The sequence below is a fragment of the Aedes albopictus genome, chromosome 1, assembly GCF_035046485.1.
Source record: "Aedes albopictus strain Foshan chromosome 1, AalbF5, whole genome shotgun sequence".
In the NCBI taxonomy this organism is placed as follows: Eukaryota; Metazoa; Arthropoda; class Insecta; order Diptera; family Culicidae; genus Aedes; species Aedes albopictus.
The window spans coordinates 1,850,320-1,872,069 of NC_085136.1; the positions used below are offsets into that span (position 1 = coordinate 1,850,320).

General features: G+C 40.7%; 1 protein-coding gene across 2 annotated transcripts in view; it reads left to right on the forward strand.

Moving 5' to 3' along the window:
* LOC109405212 (homeotic protein ultrabithorax) overlaps nt 1-21,750 on the forward strand; it is a 229,713-nt gene that overhangs the window by 61,576 nt on the left and 146,387 nt on the right. Inside the window, exon 2 of one of the 2 annotated variants that reach the window (XM_019678239.3) lies at nt 20,601-20,651. The exons of the other annotated variant lie outside the window; for it this stretch is intronic. Within the exon in view, the coding sequence (XP_019533784.1) occupies nt 20,601-20,651 (51 nt within the window). The remainder of the gene's footprint in view (nt 1-20,600; nt 20,652-21,750) is intronic. 2 annotated transcript variants of the gene reach the window in all.

Below are 21,750 nucleotides of genomic sequence, written 5' to 3' on the forward strand. Positions count from 1 at the left end.
GCTCCAAGAAGCTGACGCGCCAAATGAATCTGCGCCAGAGTGGGGCTCGATGCGGGGCAACAACGTTTGGTTCGGTTCATGGTTTCAGGGTTTCAGCATTGTGCGCCGCGGCGGATACCTTCTCTGCAGAGGGAAAAATATCTCGGACATGTGTCACACAGTTTCCCTGCCTTCCGCACAGTGTGGCATATGAGATAAACAGTGATCAGCGATCATATTGGGCGAGGAATGCGGATTCAGGCTGCGCAAATGGAGTTGTCTTCTGCGGCGGAGATGATCAACTGCCTAAGGGATAGGGTCGAGTTCAACGATGTATTGGATGTGTATTTGGTACTGTGAAACGAATAAAGATATTTGAAACAAAGATGAACTTTTGAAGAGAAAGTTAATAATTTGTATCTTCTTGACTACCCTACAGTATGATTCACGCTTTATGGGAAAAGACGTGTCCAGCTGTTCGTTTAACTCTCACACTTTACTCTCACAGTCGGTTCAAGTGTCATCTACACCACCGCGAAGTGAAATGAATAAATTTATTCAAACTGTTCGTCACGAACCCAGGCGATGGATCTAGAGCACTCAGCACCAATTGGAGGCAGAATTGTAAAGTTCCTAATTTATCTCACCATACACAGTGGAACAAGTGGAAGTAGGCGATAAATCAAGATAACTTATTTAGTTTCATTCCGTCCCAAGTTTCTTAGGGCATGGCCGACATGTTTCTATTTCCTCTAATTGTGACAGACACCAACCGAACTATTACGCACCGCCCCGTGCGTAAAGCCAATTAATTCAATTCAACACCGTCCGTCGTTAATGGTACTCTCGTTCCCAGCCGAAGCAGACAATGGAAGCGAAATTACCGAACCGATAAGTTTCAAATCCGGGATTTTATCGGCAGATAAGCGTACCTCGATAAGAGTGACACTATTAATTCCAAAGGGCCTTCCTCCTTCAATGGCCGCCGCCCGTGCAGTTGTTCTGTCGAGCCCCAGAACAACAGAAAAGCTTCCATTGGAACCGGTTTATCATCGGTTGCGAGACTGGAATACAAAAATTAAAACGTATAAATAAAAATTCAGTCCTCCTTCCACCTTCGTCAACCACGCCACCGAACTTACCCCATTCCTCACGTGTGCTGTGCACATCAACCAAAAATAAAAAATTCGTATTCGTTGTCGTAGGAGCGACATATACTCGAGAAAAGAAGTTTTTTTTTTATATATGTAAATTTCCGTTTCTCCACTCGCTTTCTTCGCCATCCCTCTTGGGAGATCCCGCTCGCTCGAGATTGAAATCGCGGGAGCGTCGAAGAGCTCAACTCGGTCCGCGCGCGAGGGAGACTGGGATGAGAGCCGCGAGAGTGCGTTGTCTTTTCAGTGGGAAATTTATGGGTCCACATCCAACCATTTTTATTGCTTCATTTTATCAAACATGATTTAGAGTCACAAGGTCTCTTTCTCTGTGTGGAACAGTCCCCGTTCGCTTGTCCGCGTGCACACCCCCACCTATTCCGGGGGGAAACGATCGCGAGGAGGAATTAGGCTGCGTTCCCTGTTTGGGTTGCTTAGAACAGCTACGAGGGGTTTCCCAATGGAAATAGTAGCGAACAAGCCCATATTTCATCGTCTTATCCATTAGGAACCGCGTCGAGAGTTGGTAAATCGGTCGCGGCCTATGCAGAAGCCGAGGCGTCGCACCGGCCAGACTTCGGGAACCAGCTAAAAATATTTTCAAATTTTGGACGCACAAGAAATGAATATTAAGATATCGGGTAGCGTGATCTAGTGGCATATGCAGGGAAATCAGGGCAAAAGGATTCATTCAGATAATGCTTGATTAAAACATATCTTAAGTATTTCAGTTGAGCTGATTGGATGACCTTTTTATGTTGGGTTGTATTCCTTCCATGGATTCCATAAGAAATTCCTGCTGGGATCCTTTCAGAAATTCATCTTGATGTTTTCAGCAATTTTTCTGCGGATTCTTTTAGAAAATCTTTCAAAGCTTTCTTCAGAAATTCTTCCAGGGATTCCTTCAAAAGTTTCTCCAAGGCCCAGCATTTCCTCCAGATATTTTTTTCTTAAAATTCCCCAGGGGTTCTCTTACAAAATCCTGTAGAGTTTTTTTTTCAGAAATTCCGCCGGTGGTTTTTCAGAAAATTTTCCAAGATTTTTCAAAAAATTCATTCATGGAATTTTGGAAATTTCTCAACGGGTTTCCTCAGAAATTTCTGCAGGAATTACATCACGAATTCTTTAAAAAGTTACCTAGGGAATCATTCGGAAATTTTCATCAGATATTGCCTTAGAGCTCTGTGCGGTTCAGGTACTGAGGAATCGACCATAGCGCACAGGCTCACACGATGCAAGTCGACTTGTCCTGCTGCTGGCGGCTGTCTCGATCGCGCGGGCTCGCTGCTGGCTTGCGTGACACCACTGTATGTAGAGCGGGATGTGCAGCCGTGCATGTGTGTAGAGTGGGATAGGTGCACGCATTCTGACAGATACAATTGGCAGTGCTGCCGAATTACATGCGACACCCACACATCTCCCTTCCTCTCAAAAAATCTTGTACACAAGGATTTACTAAAATAAAGTTTGTATTTTGTCCTTTCCTTTTTTTTCTGACTTTACGCTCCCATTTGAACTTAGGTTTTCAGCTTCATATTAAGGCAAAGTATGCTTGTGAGTACTTTTATACCGCAGTGTTGTTTGCGCAACATTGTAATTCACTTAAAGCTACTGATTGTTTATTTTGAGTCGCAGAAATTATCATACGTTTCGGACGCAAGCAAATGCAAGTAGGATAAGTGTTCTAACTATGGTTATGGTACCAATTATTTGCCATAGTTGATCAACAAGAAAAAAATTGTGAACAACAGATCACGTTCACAAAAGATGGTTGCACTCATTGAAACTCCACATTTTGCTCAAATTATGTTAGAAATAATTCATTTTCCTTAAAATTTCGGCTTTCTTGCACACTTTTTCATCATAGTGTACCAGTTAATCCCATAAGGAATGCTTGCAAATAGTGCGAAAAGGAAAAGAAGTTAAAAACATGTAACCACAACCGGTACAGAGTTCCTATCATTGGCACACACTGTAATAAATACTAAAAAATAGTTTTGGCTCCGTTTCTACATTTTTCCTGTAAAGTATGCAAACTAATCTATCTTTTAACATATTGATGACATGCGTTGGTTTTCTCGTTATTTTTGTACAAATAGTTTTTCTTAAGTAGTGCCATAATTGGTACAGACACCCTAAGCATAACTTGATCGCCCTAGCCGATGTTAAAAAAAATAACCGTTATGTTACTCTATCTGCCATCTCGCTGTTTCATTGTTCGATAATTTTAAGATCAGTGATTTCTATTCAATACAGCTCTGACTCGATTTCCTGTTTTTGGGAATATATGTACGCTTCACTATAACAAAATAAATAAGCCAAATATTTTGAACTCAATATAGGCTAAGTGCAGCAGTTATGGCCATAGTTTTCAATCTTATATGATGCAAATCAAAGAACGTCATTTTTTAATTAAACTGTCGGCTCCCTTGTACCGTATTTTACCATAATGTACATTTTAATCTCCTCCTTCATCAGTAGATGGTGAACAAAATTTCTCGTTAAGGATCCCTATTTCACCTATGATTCCGCTGCCTAGATGTTGTGATATATCCACAAACATCTCAGGACCCGCCTCTGTATCATAAAAAAAGACACAACCCGTTTGGCTCCCGATAACTCATAGTCTCGATCCATTTCCAAACACTCACAGCGCGGTCATCCCAATCCGCTTCCAAACAATCATAACGAGGACATCCCAATCCGCTTCCGACAGTTCATAGCGCGGTCATCCCGATCCGCTTCCAAACACTCATAGCGCGGTCATCCCGATCCGCTTCCAAAACTCATAGCGCGGTCATCCCGATCCGCTTCCGACAATTCATAGCGCGGTCATCCCGATCCGCTTCCAAAACTCATAACGCGGTCATCCCGATCCGCTTCCGAAACTCATAGCGCGGTCATCCCGATCCGCTTCCGACAACTTATAGCGCGGTCATCCCGATCCGCTTCCAAACAATCATAGCGCGGTCATCCCGATCCGCTTCCAGCAATTAATATCGAGATACTTTCGATCTCTCTTCTAACAATTTGCATTTACTCATTATCATATTAGTAGGAAATCTTATCTAAAGTTCTGTTCTTCATATGTTAAATTAAATAATCGTTTTCGTTCTGTACGCAGTGGTGAGACAACAGTTCAAATGGCTATCAGTGCAGAACCATTCTGTCTAGCATTCAATGAAAAATTAGTTCAAACAATTCATCTTACTGTTAGCATTCATTGTAATGAAACATATATTCTTTTCAATTAACTATGGCGGCCAAAGCGCCTCAGTATTTATTGGTTAGCATAAAAATCAAAACTTCCAGCTCTGTAGAAAACAGGAAGTCTGCTAATGCCAAACTTTGTCCAACTAATGTTAAGTATTTGACTCAGCACAAAGCAGAGTATTGCGCTATGTTAGTAGCCACAACTGCGACAACGGCATAAACCAAAACAATGTATGTAACCGGAACCACAAAAAAATCTACTAAGTTAGAGTTCTCTCGATGTTATTTTTTTTCCTCTCTCCGTTTCTGGCTCAGACCTCTTATTACCTTCTTGCTAAAGAAGCCCAACCAACAACCCAAACTAAGTCAATTCAAAACTAGGCAGTTTGTATCGAAACATTTCCATTTAAAAATGTCGAAAATTAGGCACGTTTGAGGCACGTTAACTCTAGAATTATTTTTCTCCTCAAACAACTCGAAAAATGTGTGAGCTCCTCTTCTACAACCGGCTCCAGTTGCAATTCGCATTGATAAACGTACGGGAGCATGCACAGTAACGTCTCTTTTTATCTCTTTCACACCTTGGACGTCTGCCCATGTTCATGTATGGAAATATGTGAGGTTATGTTTGTAGTGCAAGCCTTTACACGAAAAGCAGCACACCAGTCCAAACGGAACCCCAAAGCCCTACTGATTTGACAGGTTTCCCACATCGACAACAAACCGATCCTTCCACTTTCAACGCTCGCTCCTCCCGCTTTCACAGTCGCTATTGAGCGACAAAAAAAATCAACTTACCACCAAACTAAACTGAATGAAGACGCTGCAGCCGTAAGACCGACATCGACCAAATTTTACTCCTGTGACACACGCGAAACAATTTCCGTTAAAAAAAACAACTTACTTTTAGTGCGCCATGGTCGATTCCTCCACCGCAAAGAAAAAGAATCCGGAAAACTGCCGGAAAATCGGCAGTCTGGCAGGATCGCCAATGTGCGGTTCAGGTACTGAGGAATCGACCATAGCGCACAGGCTCACACGATGCAAGTCGACTTGTCCTGCTGCTGGCGGCTGTCTCGATCGCGCGGGCTCGCTGCTGGCTTGCGTGACACCACTGTATGTAGAGCGGGATGTGCAGCCGTGCATGTGTGTAGAGTGGGATAGGTGCACGCATTCTGACAGATACAATTGGCAGTGCTGCCGAATTACATGCGACACCCACACAAGCTCCAGGAATTTCCATCAGAAATTTTACAGAAAAAAAAACTTAAAAAATTCTTGTATGGATTGCTTTATTAATTCCTCCATGGTATTCTTATTCAAAACTTTCTCCAGAAATTGTTCCAGAAATTCATTCAAGGATACCTTTGAAATTATGCTAGATATTTTCCCAAAACATCTCCAGAAATTATTTCAAACATATCTTCCAGAAATTATTTGGGTGATTTTTCAGAAAATCTTCCAAAACGTTATTAACACATTCCTGCAGAGATTGATTAGGAAATTTATCCAATGATTTTTGGTTATTTCAAAACTCTACCTATGAATTTCTTCACAAACACAAATATAATACATAATTTCGAATAAGAAAAAAGAATTTCCGAAAAAAATTATTCAGATTTTTTTACAGGATTCCTTAGGATTTTTTTTTCAGAAATACATCCGGGATTTTTCCGAAATCTTCTAAAAATTTCTTCGGGGATTCTTCCGGATTTTATTTTCCAAAAATTTCCCAGGGATTCAATTGAATGTTTTCTTCGGAGATATCTGACTAGTGATTCCAACAGGAATTTCACAAAGAACTCTCAAATATATTTCCTGAGATACTCTTCCCTGGATTCCTTTTAAAACCCCTCCAGGGATTCCAGCAGATATTTTACCCCTGATGCTTTCGTATAAACTTCCACGGATGTATTCAGACGTTTATTTAGCGATTACGTGAAAAAATCTTTTATGGAATCCTTTAAGAATTCTTCTTGTAACTACTTTAGAAATGCTTATAGGAGTTTTTTTAGAGGGATTCCTTTATTTATTCTCCCATGAAATCTATTAAGAAATAGATTTCTTCGAAAATTTCTCCAGGGATATCCCATAAAATTTCTGTAGGTATTCCTTCATGGATGCTTTAAGGAAATCACCCAGGGATCCATTCGGCTTTTTTCCCTTGAATAGTTTTAGAACTGCCTGTAGGAATTTCTTTCATGAATTTTACAAAAAAAAAAACTTTTAGAAATTCTTGCAAGGACTGCTTTCTCAAAAATTTCAAAAAAAAAAAGAATTTGTCTCAGCATTCCTTTAAAACAGCTCGAGCTATTTTTTCAAAAATTTCTCTAGACATTCTTTTACAAAAAACTTTCAGAAATTCTTTAAAATCTTCCAAAAAATTTTTCCTCCAAGGATACATTCAGACACCTCTCTAAGGATTTCTGATTACTTCAAAAGTTCTTATAAAGATTTCTTCAGAAATTATTCTGAGGAATATTACAGAATTTTGATCATTAGATAAACCTTAACAAAATCATCTAGATATTTATTCTAAAATTTCACCAGGGTTTGGAAAATCTTTCAGAAATTCTTCAAAAAATTTTCTTTAAAATTCCTTTACGAACTCCTTCGTGTATTCCTCTGAATTCTTCTTCAATAATTCTTCTAGAAATTCTTTTTTTGTTTTTTTTTCAAAATAAATCCCAAGGATCATTCGAATAATTTCTACAGAGATAACTTCAGAAATGTCTTCAGGGATTTATTCAGAAATTCCAATAGTGATTCTTCTCGAAATTTTAAAAACAAGTCTTCCATAGTTCTTCTTTAGATACTCCTCCCTGGATTTCATCGAAAAGCTCTTCAGGTATGCCTGCAGAAATTCTTCAACTGGTGCTCTCAGAGAATCTTCCATAGATATATTTAGTAGTTTCACTAGCGAGTCCCTGAAAAATATCTTTCAGAGATTTTGTGAGAAATTTTTCCAGGGACTCCTTCAGAAAGTATTCTTAAAATTCCTTTAGAAATTATTCCAGGGATTGCATTATTAAAATTTCTACAGATTTCTTCAGGAATTTCTTCAACGTTTTCTTTAAAAGTTCTTCCAGAGATATCTTTTGAAAACCCTTCAAGGATTTTTTCTTAAAACCACATAAGAATTCTTCCAGAAATTTCTCCAAGAAATACCTTACAAAGCCTTCCATAAATTGCTTTAAATTTCGATATTTTTTTGAGACATTCATGGAATTCTTAATGAGAATTGGCATGGATTGCTTCAAAAACTCCACGTGATTTTTTTCGGGAATTCATCTGGAGTTTTATTCGGAAACTCCTCTAGATATTCCTTTCGGACTTTTTCCATCTATTCTTCTAGAAAACATCCAATACACTTTTTTTTAGGAATTTCTTTATGAATTCTTTAGAAAATTTCCCCGAGAGATTCTGTTTGAAAATGTTCCACAGGATGCTTAAGAAATTATCAGCTTTTTTCCAGAGATACTTCCAAGCTTGCTTTCATAACTTTATTTAGCGGTTTCTTACCCTGGGACCCCTTCTGAAATGTCTCCTTGGGGATTACATCTGGCATTTTATAGAAAATTTCCAAAAGAAAATCTTTTGAAATTTCTCCAGGTATATTTACAAGGATTTACTACCTTATAAAATATCTTTCGAAATTATCCGGAATAATTGCAAACACTTAACTTCTTCGTGGATTCTTCCACGGATTTAATCATATTTTCTCCAAATTTCGAGAGAAGTTTCATTAAATTTCTCAAGGATTCGTCTGTATATTTTCTTCAATCTTCAGAAATCCCGCTAGTGATTTCTAGAGAAATCCTGAGAGGAATCTTGACAGAATCCTGAGAGGAATCTCGACAAAATCCTGAGAGGATTCTCGACAGAATCCTGAGAGAATTCTCGACAAAATCCTGAGAGGATTCTCGACAGAATCCTGAGAGGATTCTCGACAGAATCCTGAGAGGATTCTCGACAGAATCCTGAGAGGATTCTCGACAGAATCCTGAGAGGATTCTTGTCAGAATCCTGAGAGGATTCTCGCCAGAATCATGAGAGGATTCTTGCCATCTCAAAATCCTGAGATGATTCTCGTCAGAATCTTGAGAAGATTCTTTTAAGAATCCTAAGAGGTTTCTCGTCAGAATCCTGAAAGGATTCTCGTCAGAATCCTGAAAGGATTCTCGTCAGAATCCTGAAAGGATTCTCGTCAGAATCCTGAAAGGATTCTCGTCAGAATCCTGAAAGGATTCTCGTCAGAATCCTGAAAGGATTCTCGTCAGAATCCTGAAAGGATTCTCGTCAGAATCCTGAAAGGATTCTCGTCAGAATACTGAAAGGATTCTCGTCAGAATCCTGAAGGGATTCTCGTCAGAATCCTGACAGGATTCTCGTCAGAATCCTGAGAGAATTCTCGTCAGAATCCTGAGACGATTCACGTCAGAATCCTGGGACGATTCTCGTCAGAATCCTGAGACGATTCTCGTCAGAATCCTGAGACGATTCTCGTCAGAATCCTGAGAGGATTCTCGTCAGAATCCAAAGAGGATTCTCGTCAGAATCCTGAGAGGATTCTCGTCAGAATCCTGAGAGGATTCTCGTCAGAATCATGAGAGGATTCTCGTCAGAATCCTGAGAGGATTCTCGTCAGAATCCTGAGAGGATTCTCGTCAGAATCCTGAGAGGATTCTCGTCAGAATCCAGAGAGGATTCTCGTCAGAATCCAGAGAGGATTCTCGTCAGAATCCTGAGAGGATTCTCATCAGAATCCTGAGAGGATTCTCGTCAGAATCCTGAGAGGATTCTCGTCAGAATCCTGAGAGGATTCTCGTCAGAATCCTGAGAGGATTCTCGTCAGAATCCTGAGAGGATTCTCGTCAGAATCCTGAGAGGATTCTCGTCAGAATCCTGAGAGGATTCTCGTCAGAATCCTGAGAGGATTCTCGTTAGAATCCTGAGAGGATTCTCGTTAGAATCCTGAGAGGATTCTCGTCAGAATCCTGAGAGGATTATCGTCAGAATCCTGAGAGGATTCTCGTCAAAATCCTGAGAGGATTCTCGTCAGAATCCTGAGAGAATTCTCGTCAGAATCCTGAGAGGATTCTCGTCAGAACCCTGAGAGGATTTTCAGCGGAATTCCGAGATAATTCTCGTCAGAATCCTTAGAGGATTTTCATCTGAATCCCGAGATAATTCTCGTCAGAATCCTGAGAGGATTCTCATCAGAATCCTGAGAGGATTCTCGTCAGAATCCTGAGAGGATTCTCGTTAGAATCCTGAGAGGATTCTCGTCAGAATCCTGCGAGGATTCTCGTCAGAATCCTGCGTGGATTCTCGTCAGAATCCTGCGAGGATTCTCGTCAGAATCCTGCGAGGATTCTCGTCAGAATCCTGAGAGGATTCTCGTCAGAATCCTGAGAGGATTATCGTCAGAATCCTGAGAGGATTCTCATCAAAACCCTGAGAGGATTCTCGTCAGAATCCTGAGAAGATTCTCGTCAGTATCCCGAGAGGAATCTCGTCAGAATCCTGAGAGGACTCTCGTCAGAATCCTGAGAGGATTCTCGTCAGAATCCTGAGAGGATTCTCGTCAGAATCCTGAGAGGATTCTCGTCAGAATCCTGAGAGGATTCTCGTCAGAATCCTGAGAGGGTTCTCGTCAGAATCCTGAGAGAATTCTCGTCAGAATCCTGAGAGTATTCTCGTCAGAATCCTGAGAGGATTCTCGTCAGAATCCTGAGAGGATTCTCGTCAGAGTCCTGAGAGGATTCTCGTCAGAGTCCTGAGAGGATTCTCGTCAGAGTCCTGAGAGGATTCTCGTCAGAGTCCTGAGAGGATTCTCGTCAGAGTCCTGAGAGGATTCTCGTCAGAATCCTGAGAGGATTCTCGTCAGAATCCTGAGAGGATTCTCGTCAGAATCCTGAGAGGATTCTCGTCAGAATCCTGAGAGGATTCTCGTCAGAATCCTGAGAGGATTCTCGTCAGAATCCTGAGAGGATTCTCGTCAGAATCCTGAGAGGATTCTCGTCAGAATCCTGAGAGGATTCTCGTCAGAATCCTGAGAGGATTCTCATCAGAATCCGGCGAGGATTCTCATCAGAATCCGGCGAGGATTCTCATCAGAATCCGGCGAGGATTCTCGTCATAATCCTGAGAAGATTCTTGTCAGAATCCTGAGAGGATTCTCGTCAGAATCCTGAGAGGATTCTCGTCAGAATCCTGAGAGGATTCTCGACAGAATCCTGAGAGGATTCTCGTCAGAATCCTGAGAGGATTCTCGTCAGAATCCTGAGAGGATTCTCGTCAGAATCCTGAGAGGATTCTCGTCAGAATCATGAGAGGATTCTCGTCAGAATCCTGAGAGGATTCTCGTCAGAATCCTGAGAGGATTCTCGTCAGAATCCTGAGAGGATTCTCGTCAGAATCCTGAGAGGATTCTCGTCAGAATCCTGAGAGGATTCTCGTCAGAATCCTGAGAGGATTCTCGTGAGAGTACTCAGAGGATTCTCGGCAGAAAGATGAGGATTTATAGTAAATTTATGTTGAATTTACATTTTATGGATTATGGATAATTTACATTGGTGTTCAAGCTTCAGTAATCGTTAAATTAATGCAAACAAATCTAGATTAGTGCTATTCTATCTCTACTTCTAATCTACTACTAAGCTAATTCACAGCAAGATTCTTTTAAGAATCCTAAGAGGATCCTGTAGAGTTTTTTTTTCAGAAATTCCGCCGGTGGTTTTTCAGAAAATTTTCCAAGATTTTTCAAAAAATTCATTCATGGAATTTTGGAAATTTCTCAACGGGTTTCCTCAGAAATTTCTGCAGGAATTACATCACGAATTCTTTAAAAAGTTACCTAGGGAATCATTCGGAAATTTTCATCAGATATTGCCTTAGAGCTCCAGGAATTTCCATCAGAAATTTTACAGAAAAAAAAACTTAAAAAATTCTTGTATGGATTGCTTTATTAATTCCTCCATGGTATTCTTATTCAAAACTTTCTCCAGAAATTGTTCCAGAAATTCATTCAAGGATACCTTTGAAATTATGCTAGATATTTTCCCAAAACATCTCCAGAAATTATTTCAAACATATCTTCCAGAAATTATTTGGGTGATTTTTCAGAAAATCTTCCAAAACGTTATTAACACATTCCTGCAGAGATTGATTAGGAAATTTATCCAATGATTTTTGGTTATTTCAAAACTCTACCTATGAATTTCTTCACAAACACAAATATAATACATAATTTCGAATAAGAAAAAAGAATTTCCGAAAAAAATTATTCAGATTTTTTTACAGGATTCCTTAGGATTTTTTTTTCAGAAATACATCCGGGATTTTTCCGAAATCTTCTAAAAATTTCTTCGGGGATTCTTCCGGATTTTATTTTCCAAAAATTTCCCAGGGATTCAATTGAATGTTTTCTTCGGAGATATCTGACTAGTGATTCCAACAGGAATTTCACAAAGAACTCTCAAATATATTTCCTGAGATACTCTTCCCTGGATTCCTTTTAAAACCCCTCCAGGGATTCCAGCAGATATTTTACCCCTGATGCTTTCGTATAAACTTCCACGGATGTATTCAGACGTTTATTTAGCGATTACGTGAAAAAATCTTTTATGGAATCCTTTAAGAATTCTTCTTGTAACTACTTTAGAAATGCTTATAGGAGTTTTTTTAGAGGGATTCCTTTATTTATTCTCCCATGAAATCTATTAAGAAATAGATTTCTTCGAAAATTTCTCCAGGGATATCCCATAAAATTTCTGTAGGTATTCCTTCATGGATGCTTTAAGGAAATCACCCAGGGATCCATTCGGCTTTTTTCCCTTGAATAGTTTTAGAACTGCCTGTAGGAATTTCTTTCATGAATTTTACAAAAAAAAAACTTTTAGAAATTCTTGCAAGGACTGCTTTCTCAAAAATTTCAAAAAAAAAAAAGAATTTGTCTCAGCATTCCTTTAAAACAGCTCGAGCTATTTTTTCAAAAATTTCTCTAGACATTCTTTTACAAAAAACTTTCAGAAATTCTTTAAAATCTTCCAAAAAATTTTTCCTCCAAGGATACATTCAGACACCTCTCCAAGGATTTCTGATTACTTCAAAAGTTCTTATAAAGATTTCTTCAGAAATTATTCTGAGGAATATTACAGAATTTTGATCATTAGATAAACCTTAACAAAATCATCTAGATATTTATTCTAAAATTTCACCAGGGTTTGGAAAATCTTTCAGAAATTCTTCAAAAAATTTTCTTTAAAATTCCTTTACGAACTCCTTCGTGTATTCCTCTGAATTCTTCTTCAATAATTCTTCTAGAAATTCTTTTTTTGTTTTTTTTTTCAAAATAAATCCCAAGGATCATTCGAATAATTTCTACAGAGATAACTTCAGAAATGTCTTCAGGGATTTATTCAGAAATTCCAATAGTGATTCTTCTCGAAATTTTAAAAACAAGTCTTCCATAGTTCTTCTTTAGATACTCCTCCCTGGATTTCATCGAAAAGCTCTTCAGGTATGCCTGCAGAAATTCTTCAACTGGTGCTCTCAGAGAATCTTCCATAGATATATTTAGTAGTTTCACTAGCGAGTCCCTGAAAAATATCTTTCAGAGATTTTGTGAGAAATTTTTCCAGGGACTCCTTCAGAAAGTATTCTTAAAATTCCTTTAGAAATTATTCCAGGGATTGCATTATTAAAATTTCTACAGATTTCTTCAGGAATTTCTTCAACGTTTTCTTTAAAAGTTCTTCCAGAGATATCTTTTGAAAACCCTTCAAGGATTTTTTCTTAAAACCACATAAGAATTCTTCCAGAAATTTCTCCAAGAAATACCTTACAAAGCCTTCCATAAATTGCTTTAAATTTCGATATTTTTTTGAGACATTCATGGAATTCTTAATGAGAATTGGCATGGATTGCTTCAAAAACTCCACGTGATTTTTTTCGGGAATTCATCTGGAGTTTTATTCGGAAACTCCTCTAGATATTCCTTTCGGACTTTTTCCATCTATTCTTCTAGAAAACATCCAATACACTTTTTTTTAGGAATTTCTTTATGAATTCTTTAGAAAATTTCCCCGAGAGATTCTGTTCGAAAATGTTCCACAGGATGCTTAAGAAATTATCAGCTTTTTTCCAGAGATACTTCCAAGCTTGCTTTCATAACTTTATTTAGCGGTTTCTTACCCTGGGACCCCTTCTGAAATGTCTCCTTGGGGATTACATCTGGCATTTTATAGAAAATTTCCAAAAGAAAATCTTTTGAAATTTCTCCAGGTATATTTACAAGGATTTACTACCTTATAAAATATCTTTCGAAATTATCCGGAATAATTGCAAACACTTAACTTCTTCGTGGATTCTTCCACGGATTTAATCATATTTTCTCCAAATTTCGAGAGAAGTTTCATTAAATTTCTCAAGGATTCGTCTGTATATTTTCTTCAATCTTCAGAAATCCCGCTAGTGATTTCTAGAGAAATCCTGAGAGGAATCTTGACAGAATCCTGAGAGGAATCTCGACAAAATCCTGAGAGGATTCTCGACAGAATCCTGAGAGGATTCTCGACAAAATCCTGAGAGGATTCTCGACAGAATCCTGAGAGGATTCTCGACAGAATCCTGAGAGGATTCTCGACAGAATCCTGAGAGGATTCTCGACAGAATCCTGAGAGGATTCTCGACAGAATCCTGAGAGGATTCTCGACAGAATCCTGAGAGGATTCTCGACAGAATCCTGAGAGGATTCTCGACAGAATCCTGAGAGGATTCTCGACAGAATCCTGAGAGGATTCTCGACAGAATCCTGAGAGGATTCTTGTCAGAATCCTGAGAGGATTCTCGCCAGAATCATGAGAGGATTCTTGCCATCTCAAAATCCTGAGATGATTCTCGTCAGAATCTTGAGAAGATTCTTTTAAGAATCCTAAGAGGTTTCTCGTCAGAATGCTGAAAGGATTCTCGTCAGAATCCTGAAAGGATTCTCGTCAGAATCCTGAAAGGATTCTCGTCAGAATCCTGAAAGGATTCTCGTCAGAATCCTGAAAGGATTCTCGTCAGAATCCTGAAAGGATTCTCGTCAGAATACTGAAAGGATTCTCGTCAGAATCCTGAAGGGATTCTCGTCAGAATCCTGACAGGATTCTCGTCAGAATCCTGAGAGAATTCTCGTCAGAATCCTGAGACGATTCACGTCAGAATCCTGGGACGATTCTCGTCAGAATCCTGAGACGATTCTCGTCAGAATCCTGAGACGATTCTCGTCAGAATCCTGAGAGGATTCTCGTCAGAATCCAAAGAGGATTCTCGTCAGAATCCTGAGAGGATTCTCGTCAGAATCATGAGAGGATTCTCGTCAGAATCCTGAGAGGATTCTCGTCAGAATCCTGAGAGGATTTTCGTCAGAATCCTGAGAGGATTCTCGTCAGAATCCAGAGAGGATTCTCGTCAGAATCCAGAGAGGATTCTCGTCAGAATCCTGAGAGGATTCTCATCAGAATCCTGAGAGGATTCTCGTCAGAATCCTGAGAGGATTCTCGTCAGAATCCTGAGAGGATTCTCGTCAGAATCCTGAGAGGATTCTCGTCAGAATCCTGAGAGGATTCTCGTCAGAATCCTGAGAGGATTCTCGTCAGAATCCTGAGAGGATTCTCGTCAGAATCCTGAGAGGATTCTCGTCAGAATCCTGAGAGGATTCTCGTCAGAATCCTGAGAGGATTCTCGTCAGAATCCTGAGAGGATTCTCGTCAGAATCCTGAGAGGATTCTCGTCAGAATCCTGAGAGGATTCTCGTTAGAATCCTGAGAGGATTCTCGTTAGAATCCTGAGAGGATTCTCGTCAGAATCCTGAGAGGATTATCGTCAGAATCCTGAGAGGATTCTCGTCAAAATCCTGAGAGGATTCTCGTCAGAATCCTGAGAGAATTCTCGTCAGAATCCTGAGAGGATTCTCGTCAGAACCCTGAGAGGATTTTCAGCGGAATCCCGAGATAATTCTCGTCAGAATCCTTAGAGGATTTTCATCTGAATCCCGAGATAATTCTCGTCAGAATCCTGAGAGGATTCTCATCAGAATCCTGAGAGGATTCTCGTCAGAATCCTGAGAGGATTCTCGTTAGAATCCTGAGAGGATTCTCGTCAGAATCCTGCGAGGATTCTCGTCAGAATCCTGCGTGGATTCTCGTCAGAATCCTGCGAGGATTCTCGTCAGAATCCTGCGAGGATTCTCGTCAGAATCCTGAGAGGATTCTCGTCAGAATCCTGAGAGGATTATCGTCAGAATCCTGAGAGGATTCTCATCAAAACCCTGAGAGGATTCTCGTCAGAATCCTGAGAAGATTCTCGTCAGTATCCCGAGAGGAACCTCGTCAGAATCCTGAGAGGACTCTCGTCAGAATCCTGAGAGGTTTCTCGTCAGAATCCTGAGAGGATTCTCGTCAGAATCCTGAGAGGATTCTCGTCAGAATCCTGAGAGGATTCTCGTCAGAATCCTGAGAGGGTTCTCGTCAGAATCCTGAGAGAATTCTCGTCAGAATCCTGAGAGCATTCTCGTCAGAATCCTGAGAGGATTCTCGTCAGAATCCTGAGAGGATTCTCGTCAGAGTCCTGAGAGGATTCTCGTCAGAGTCCTGAGAGGATTCTCGTCAGAGTCCTGAGAGGATTCTCGTCAGAATCCTGAGAGGATTCTCGTCAGAATCCTGAGAGGATTCTCGTCAGAATCCTGAGAGGATTCTCGTCAGAATCCTGAGAGGATTCTCGTCAGAATCCTGAGAGGATTCTCGTCAGAATCCTGAGAGGATTCTCGTCAGAATCCTGAGAGGATTCTCGTCAGAATCCTGAGAGGATTCTCGTCAGAATCCTGAGAGGATTCTCGTCAGAATCCTGAGAGGATTTTCGTCAGAATCCTGAGAGGATTCTCATCAGAATCCGGCGAGGATTCTCATCAGAATCCGGCGAGGATTCTCATCAGAATCCGGCGAGGATTCTCGTCATAATCCTGAGAAGATTCTTGTCAGAATCCTGAGAGGATTCTCGTCAGAATCCTGAGAGGATTCTCGTCAGAATCCTGAGAGGATTCTCGACAGAATCCTGAGAGGATTCTCGTCAGAATCCTGAGAGGATTCTCGTCAGAATCATGAGAGGATTCTCGTCAGAATCCTGAGAGGATTCTCGTCAGAATCCTGAGAGGATTCTCGTCAGAATCCTGAGAGGATTCTCGTCAGAATCCTGAGAGGATTCTCGTCAGAATCCTGAGAGGATTCTCGTGAGAGTACTCAGAGGATTCTCGGCAGAAAGATGAGGATTTATAGTAAATTTATGTTGAATTTACATTTTATGGATTATGGATAATTTACATTGGTGTTCAAGCTTCAGTAATCGTTAAATTAATGCAAACAAATCTAGATTAGTGCTATTCTATCTCTACTTCTAATCTACTACTAAGCTAATTCACAGCAAGATTCTTTTAAGAATCCTAAGAGGATTCTCGTCTGAATCCTGAGAGGATTCTCGTCAGAATCCTGAGAGGATTCTCGTCAGAATGCTGAGAGGATTCTCATCAGAATCCTGAGAGGATTCTCGTCAGAATCCTGAGAGGATTCTCGTCAGAATCCTGAGAGGATTCTCGTCAGAATCCTGAGAGGATTCTCGTCAGAATCCTGAGAGGATTATCGTCAGAATCCTGAGAGGATTCTCGTCAGAATCCTGAGAGGATTCTCGTCAGAATCCTGAGAGGATTCTCGTCAGAATCCTGAGAGGATTCTCGTCAGAATCCTGAGAGGATTATCGTCAGAATCCTGAGAGGATTCTCGTCAGAATCCTGAGAGGATTCTCGTCAGAATCCTGAGAGGATTCTCGTCAGAATCCTGAGAGGATTCTCGTCAGAATCCTGAGAGGATTCTCGTCAGAATCCTGAGAGGATTCTCGTCAGAATCCTGAGAGGATTCTCGTCAGAATCCTGAGAGGATTCTCGTCAGAATCCTGAGAGGATTCTCGTCAGAATCCTGAGAGGATTCTCGTCAGAATCCTGAGAGAATTCTCGTCAGAATCCTGAGAGGATTCTCGTCAGAATCCTGAGAGGATTCTCGTCAGAATCCTGAGAGGATTCTCATCAGAATCCTGCGAGGATTCTCGTCAGAATCCTGAGAGGATTCTCGTCAGAATCCTGAGAGAATTCTCGTCAGAATCCTGAGAGGATTCTCGTCCGAATCCTGAGAGGATTCTCGTCAGAATCCTGAGAGGATTCTCGTCAGAATCCTGAGAGGATTCTCGTCAGAATCCTGAGAGGATTCTCGTCAGAATCCTGAGAGGATTCTCATCAGCATCCTGCGAGGATTCTCGTCAGAATCCTGAGAGGATTCTCGTCAGAATCCTGAGAGGATTCTCGTCAGAATCCTGAGAGGATTCTCGTCAAAATCCTGAGAGGATTCTCGTCAGAATCCTGAGAAGATTCTCGCCAGAGTCCTGAGAGGATTCTCGTCAGAATCCTGAGAGGATTCTCGTCAGTATCCCGAGAGGAATCTCGTCAGAATCCTGAGAGGATTCTCGTCAGAATCCTGAGAGGATTCTCGTCAGAATCCTGAGAGGATTCTCGTCAGAATCCTGAGAGGATTCTCGTCAGAATCCTGAGAGGATTCTCGTCAGAATCCTGAGAGGATTCTCGTCAGAATCCTGAGAGGATTCTCGTAAGAATCATGAGAGGATTCTCATCAGAATCCTGCGAGGATTCTCGTCAGAATCCTGAGAGGATTCTCGTCAGAATCCTGAGAGAATTCTCGTCAGAATCCTGTGAGGATTCTCGTCCGAATCCTGAGAGGATTCTCGTCAGAATCCTGAGAGGATTCTCGTCAGAATCCTGAGAGGATTCTCGTCAGAATCCTGAGAGGATTCTCGTCAGAATCCTGAGAGGATTCTCGTCAGAATCCTGAGAGGATTCTCGTCAGAATCCTGAGAGGATTCTCATCAGCATCCTGCGAGGATTCTCGTCAGAATCCTGAGAGGATTCTCGTCAGAATCCTGAGAGGATTCTCGTCAGAATCCTGAGAGGATTCTCGTCAAAATCCTGAGAGGATTCTCGTCAGAATCCTGAGAAGATTCTCGCCAGAGTCCTGAGAGGATTCTCGTCAGAATCCTGAGAGGATTCTCGTCAGTATCCCGAGAGGAATCTCGTCAGAATCCTGAGAGGATTCTCGTCAGAATCCTGAGAGGATTCTCGTCAGAATCCTGAGAGGATTCTCGTCAGAATCCTGAGAGGATTCTCGTCAGAATCCTGAGAGGATTCTCGTCAGAATCCTGAGAGGATTCTCGTCAGAATCCTGAGAGGATTCTCGTCAGAATCCTGAGAGGATTCTCGTAAGAATCATGAGAGGATTCTCATCAGAATCCTGAGAGAATTCTCGTCATCCTGGGAGGATTCTCGTCAGTGTCGTGAGAGGATTCTCGTCAGAATTTTTAGAGGATTCTCGTCAGAATCATGCGAGGATTCTCGTCAAAATCCTGAGAGGTTTTTCGTCAGAATCCTGAGAGGACGAAAAATGGTATTTAGATCAAAATAAAAAATGGGTAGTAGAGGGTTAACACAGACAAACAAAAAATTCTTCTGAAATACTTTCGGAATTTCTCTTGGATTCCTTCAGAGACCCTTTCAAGCATTTCTACAGAGATTTCGTTAGAATTTTAATTAAAAAACTCATTGTAAATTTCTTCAAGAATTTTTCTAGACACTTCTTTAGAAATTTATTTAGTAGTCCCTCTAGAGATGCATATATTTTTCGATATTTTTTTTTTTTTTTTGCAAAAAGCATACTGATTTAGCCGATGTCCTCTAAAAGATCTCTTGAAAGAAACCAGCTGTTCTTTAAGCTTGTATCATTTTAATTTCTTATAGGATAAGACGTTTTGCTTCATCGGTGCATTTTACGTCGATTCCCCCCAAATTCCCATACATTATCCAAGAGTCTCATTTATATTCGCAACCATATTTTGATAAGCAGGTTTTTGGCTGCGTCTTGATACATCCAGTAAGAAATATTCCAACTGGAATCATCGATCGCCAAAAAAAAAAACGGCGACATTCATGCAAGACTTCCTAGACAAATTATATAGTCATCCCTACCATAAAGTGGTGCTCTCGGGAACATCATCTCTTCCGAAGAAACCACACCCGAGAGATTACGGTGATTTATAAGAAGCAAGCAAAGGGATGTTCGTTTACTCACTCGGAAGATTAAAGATTTTAATTCTCCATTCGGAATGGAAAACAACTTCCCGACAATTGGACCGACGCGTCGTTGTCGAGCGATGAAACGGATTGCTGTTGTGTTGCTGCATTCTCCGGCCAAGACTACGGGAATAAATTAATTAGAAAAGTAGGGTTGACTATTTTAATTATGTTGGCGGTGGTCAGCCTTCCGGATTATTGCGTTAACTGTGATTACTTTTATGCAGATTATGGCGGGGTGCTTTGGGGAAGTTGATTGCTATGCGCGTCCCCCACAGTCTGGGTGGGCTTCGGGAGAAAATAACTCACATTAACGGTCCGGAAAATTAATGGTTAGGTTTGTTTTCGGCTGGAGAGTGTACATTTTGTTTCTGGTTTTTGGCAGTTTTTGAATGATCGGGGACGAAATCTTGCTGCGACCATAAATTAGCCTCCTGAAACATGTTGAAGTACACGTTTTGTTTAAAAATTAATATTTCATGTAAATGACTGGCAATTATGTTGGTACACCTGTGCGCACACGTCTTGGTTTTCAGTTCCCAGTTCTAGAAGCTACGGTAGCTAAGGTAGCGAACGGAACCGCCAAGATAGAGAGCGTCGGTCGGTCGCCTAGGATTTATGGCTTGTTTGAGCTCCGAAGATCTTCGCGTCTCTAATGGTGCCGCTGGCTGGCTGGCTGGCTGGGTTGTATGCCTTTACCCAGACAAAGAACCAACACCAACACGAGCACGTTTCCTATAGGAAGATTTTCCCCAAGACGTGATTTTTCCGTTCATCTGCTCTCTACTGTTCCGGAGTTTGGGTTTCGAAACAGCAGCACCGGAGGCAATTTATGAACGACGTGCCACGGGGCTGAGATTGAAAGTTTTGCATCCTGCTCCTTGTGTGCGACTACGAGAAAACACCTTCTACAAAACGGTTTTCGGTGGCGGCTGGACGAAGAAAAATGAAGATTAATTGTAATTCATAGTTGATTATGCGCTGTAAACTAATGCCATTATTTTTTTTTCCTCTTTCTTCCACAGGTAAGAGATACTCAGAATCTCTTGCGGGCACACTTCTTCCAGACTGGATAGGTAAGTCGCTTCTCTTTTTTTCAGTTTCCCTAAGTTTAAGTTAAATTTAAGTTTGGTTAAGTTCCATTCTTGTCAAAATTCTTTGCTGAATTCGTATTATGAGTTATATCATTTTGTGTAGAAAGTTGAGTTGCCGATAGATCAGTCAAATGTTCTAATTTGTTTAACACTTTGTTCTTGGTTTGAGAAATTTTACAAAAATTTGTTTGGATCAACTGTCCCAAAGTGATGCATGATGTTTCCAAATGCTCAAATTCCGATATTTTTCCAAAAATTGTCCACATCAAGCATCACTTTGGAGTTAAAATCTAGTTTCCTTTCCTATTATTTTCTTTCGCTTTCCTTGATAACCTTACTAATCCACTGCTGCAAAGTGTGTTGCCCGTATGAGGTAGATAACATCATAATGAGTATGGTATCGTACTGTATTTCCCCGTAGCAAGTAAGTAATATTTCTTTAACAATAGTGGTGTCCCTGGCGTAAGGAAAAGGTAAAAGTGTTCCTCATAGATGGTATCGTGCATTTGACATTTTATCCGTAGTAAGTAAATAGTGATTACTATGAATGCGTGTGAATATCAGGAAAAGGTACAGTGTCCGAGTTTTATCTAATAAGTTACGAAACTCAGCATGGAACCTCAGTGCTAACCCATATTTCACTGACATTGAACCTACTTGCGTTGGTCTATAAATAACACCCGGTTAGAAAAAACTTCTTAGCGAAAACAAACGTGCTGCATGAAGACAAAACAACTCCACTTCAATCGATTTCCCTTACCATCTTAAAAAGGTATAATGAATCGTAAAAAAAAATCGAAATCAAAGCGCCCACAACCGGGAACGGGCGATAAAGTCACAGCGAACGAGACCTAAACGGAAAGTTGTTTATTTAGAATAGAACAAGCAAGACGCTGCAGTCGGTCGTCGTCGGCATTGCACGGCGGCGGCGAGCGAGGCGCCACTTAAACACTTTTTGGAGTAAACAAACACTTAAAACTGTTATTTAACTGTTTACATTTATGGGTGAGCTAGCTAGAGCGCTGGACGCTGCGAAGCTCCCACCATAATGCTTGCGGCTGGCTTCTGCTGGTGCATCTTT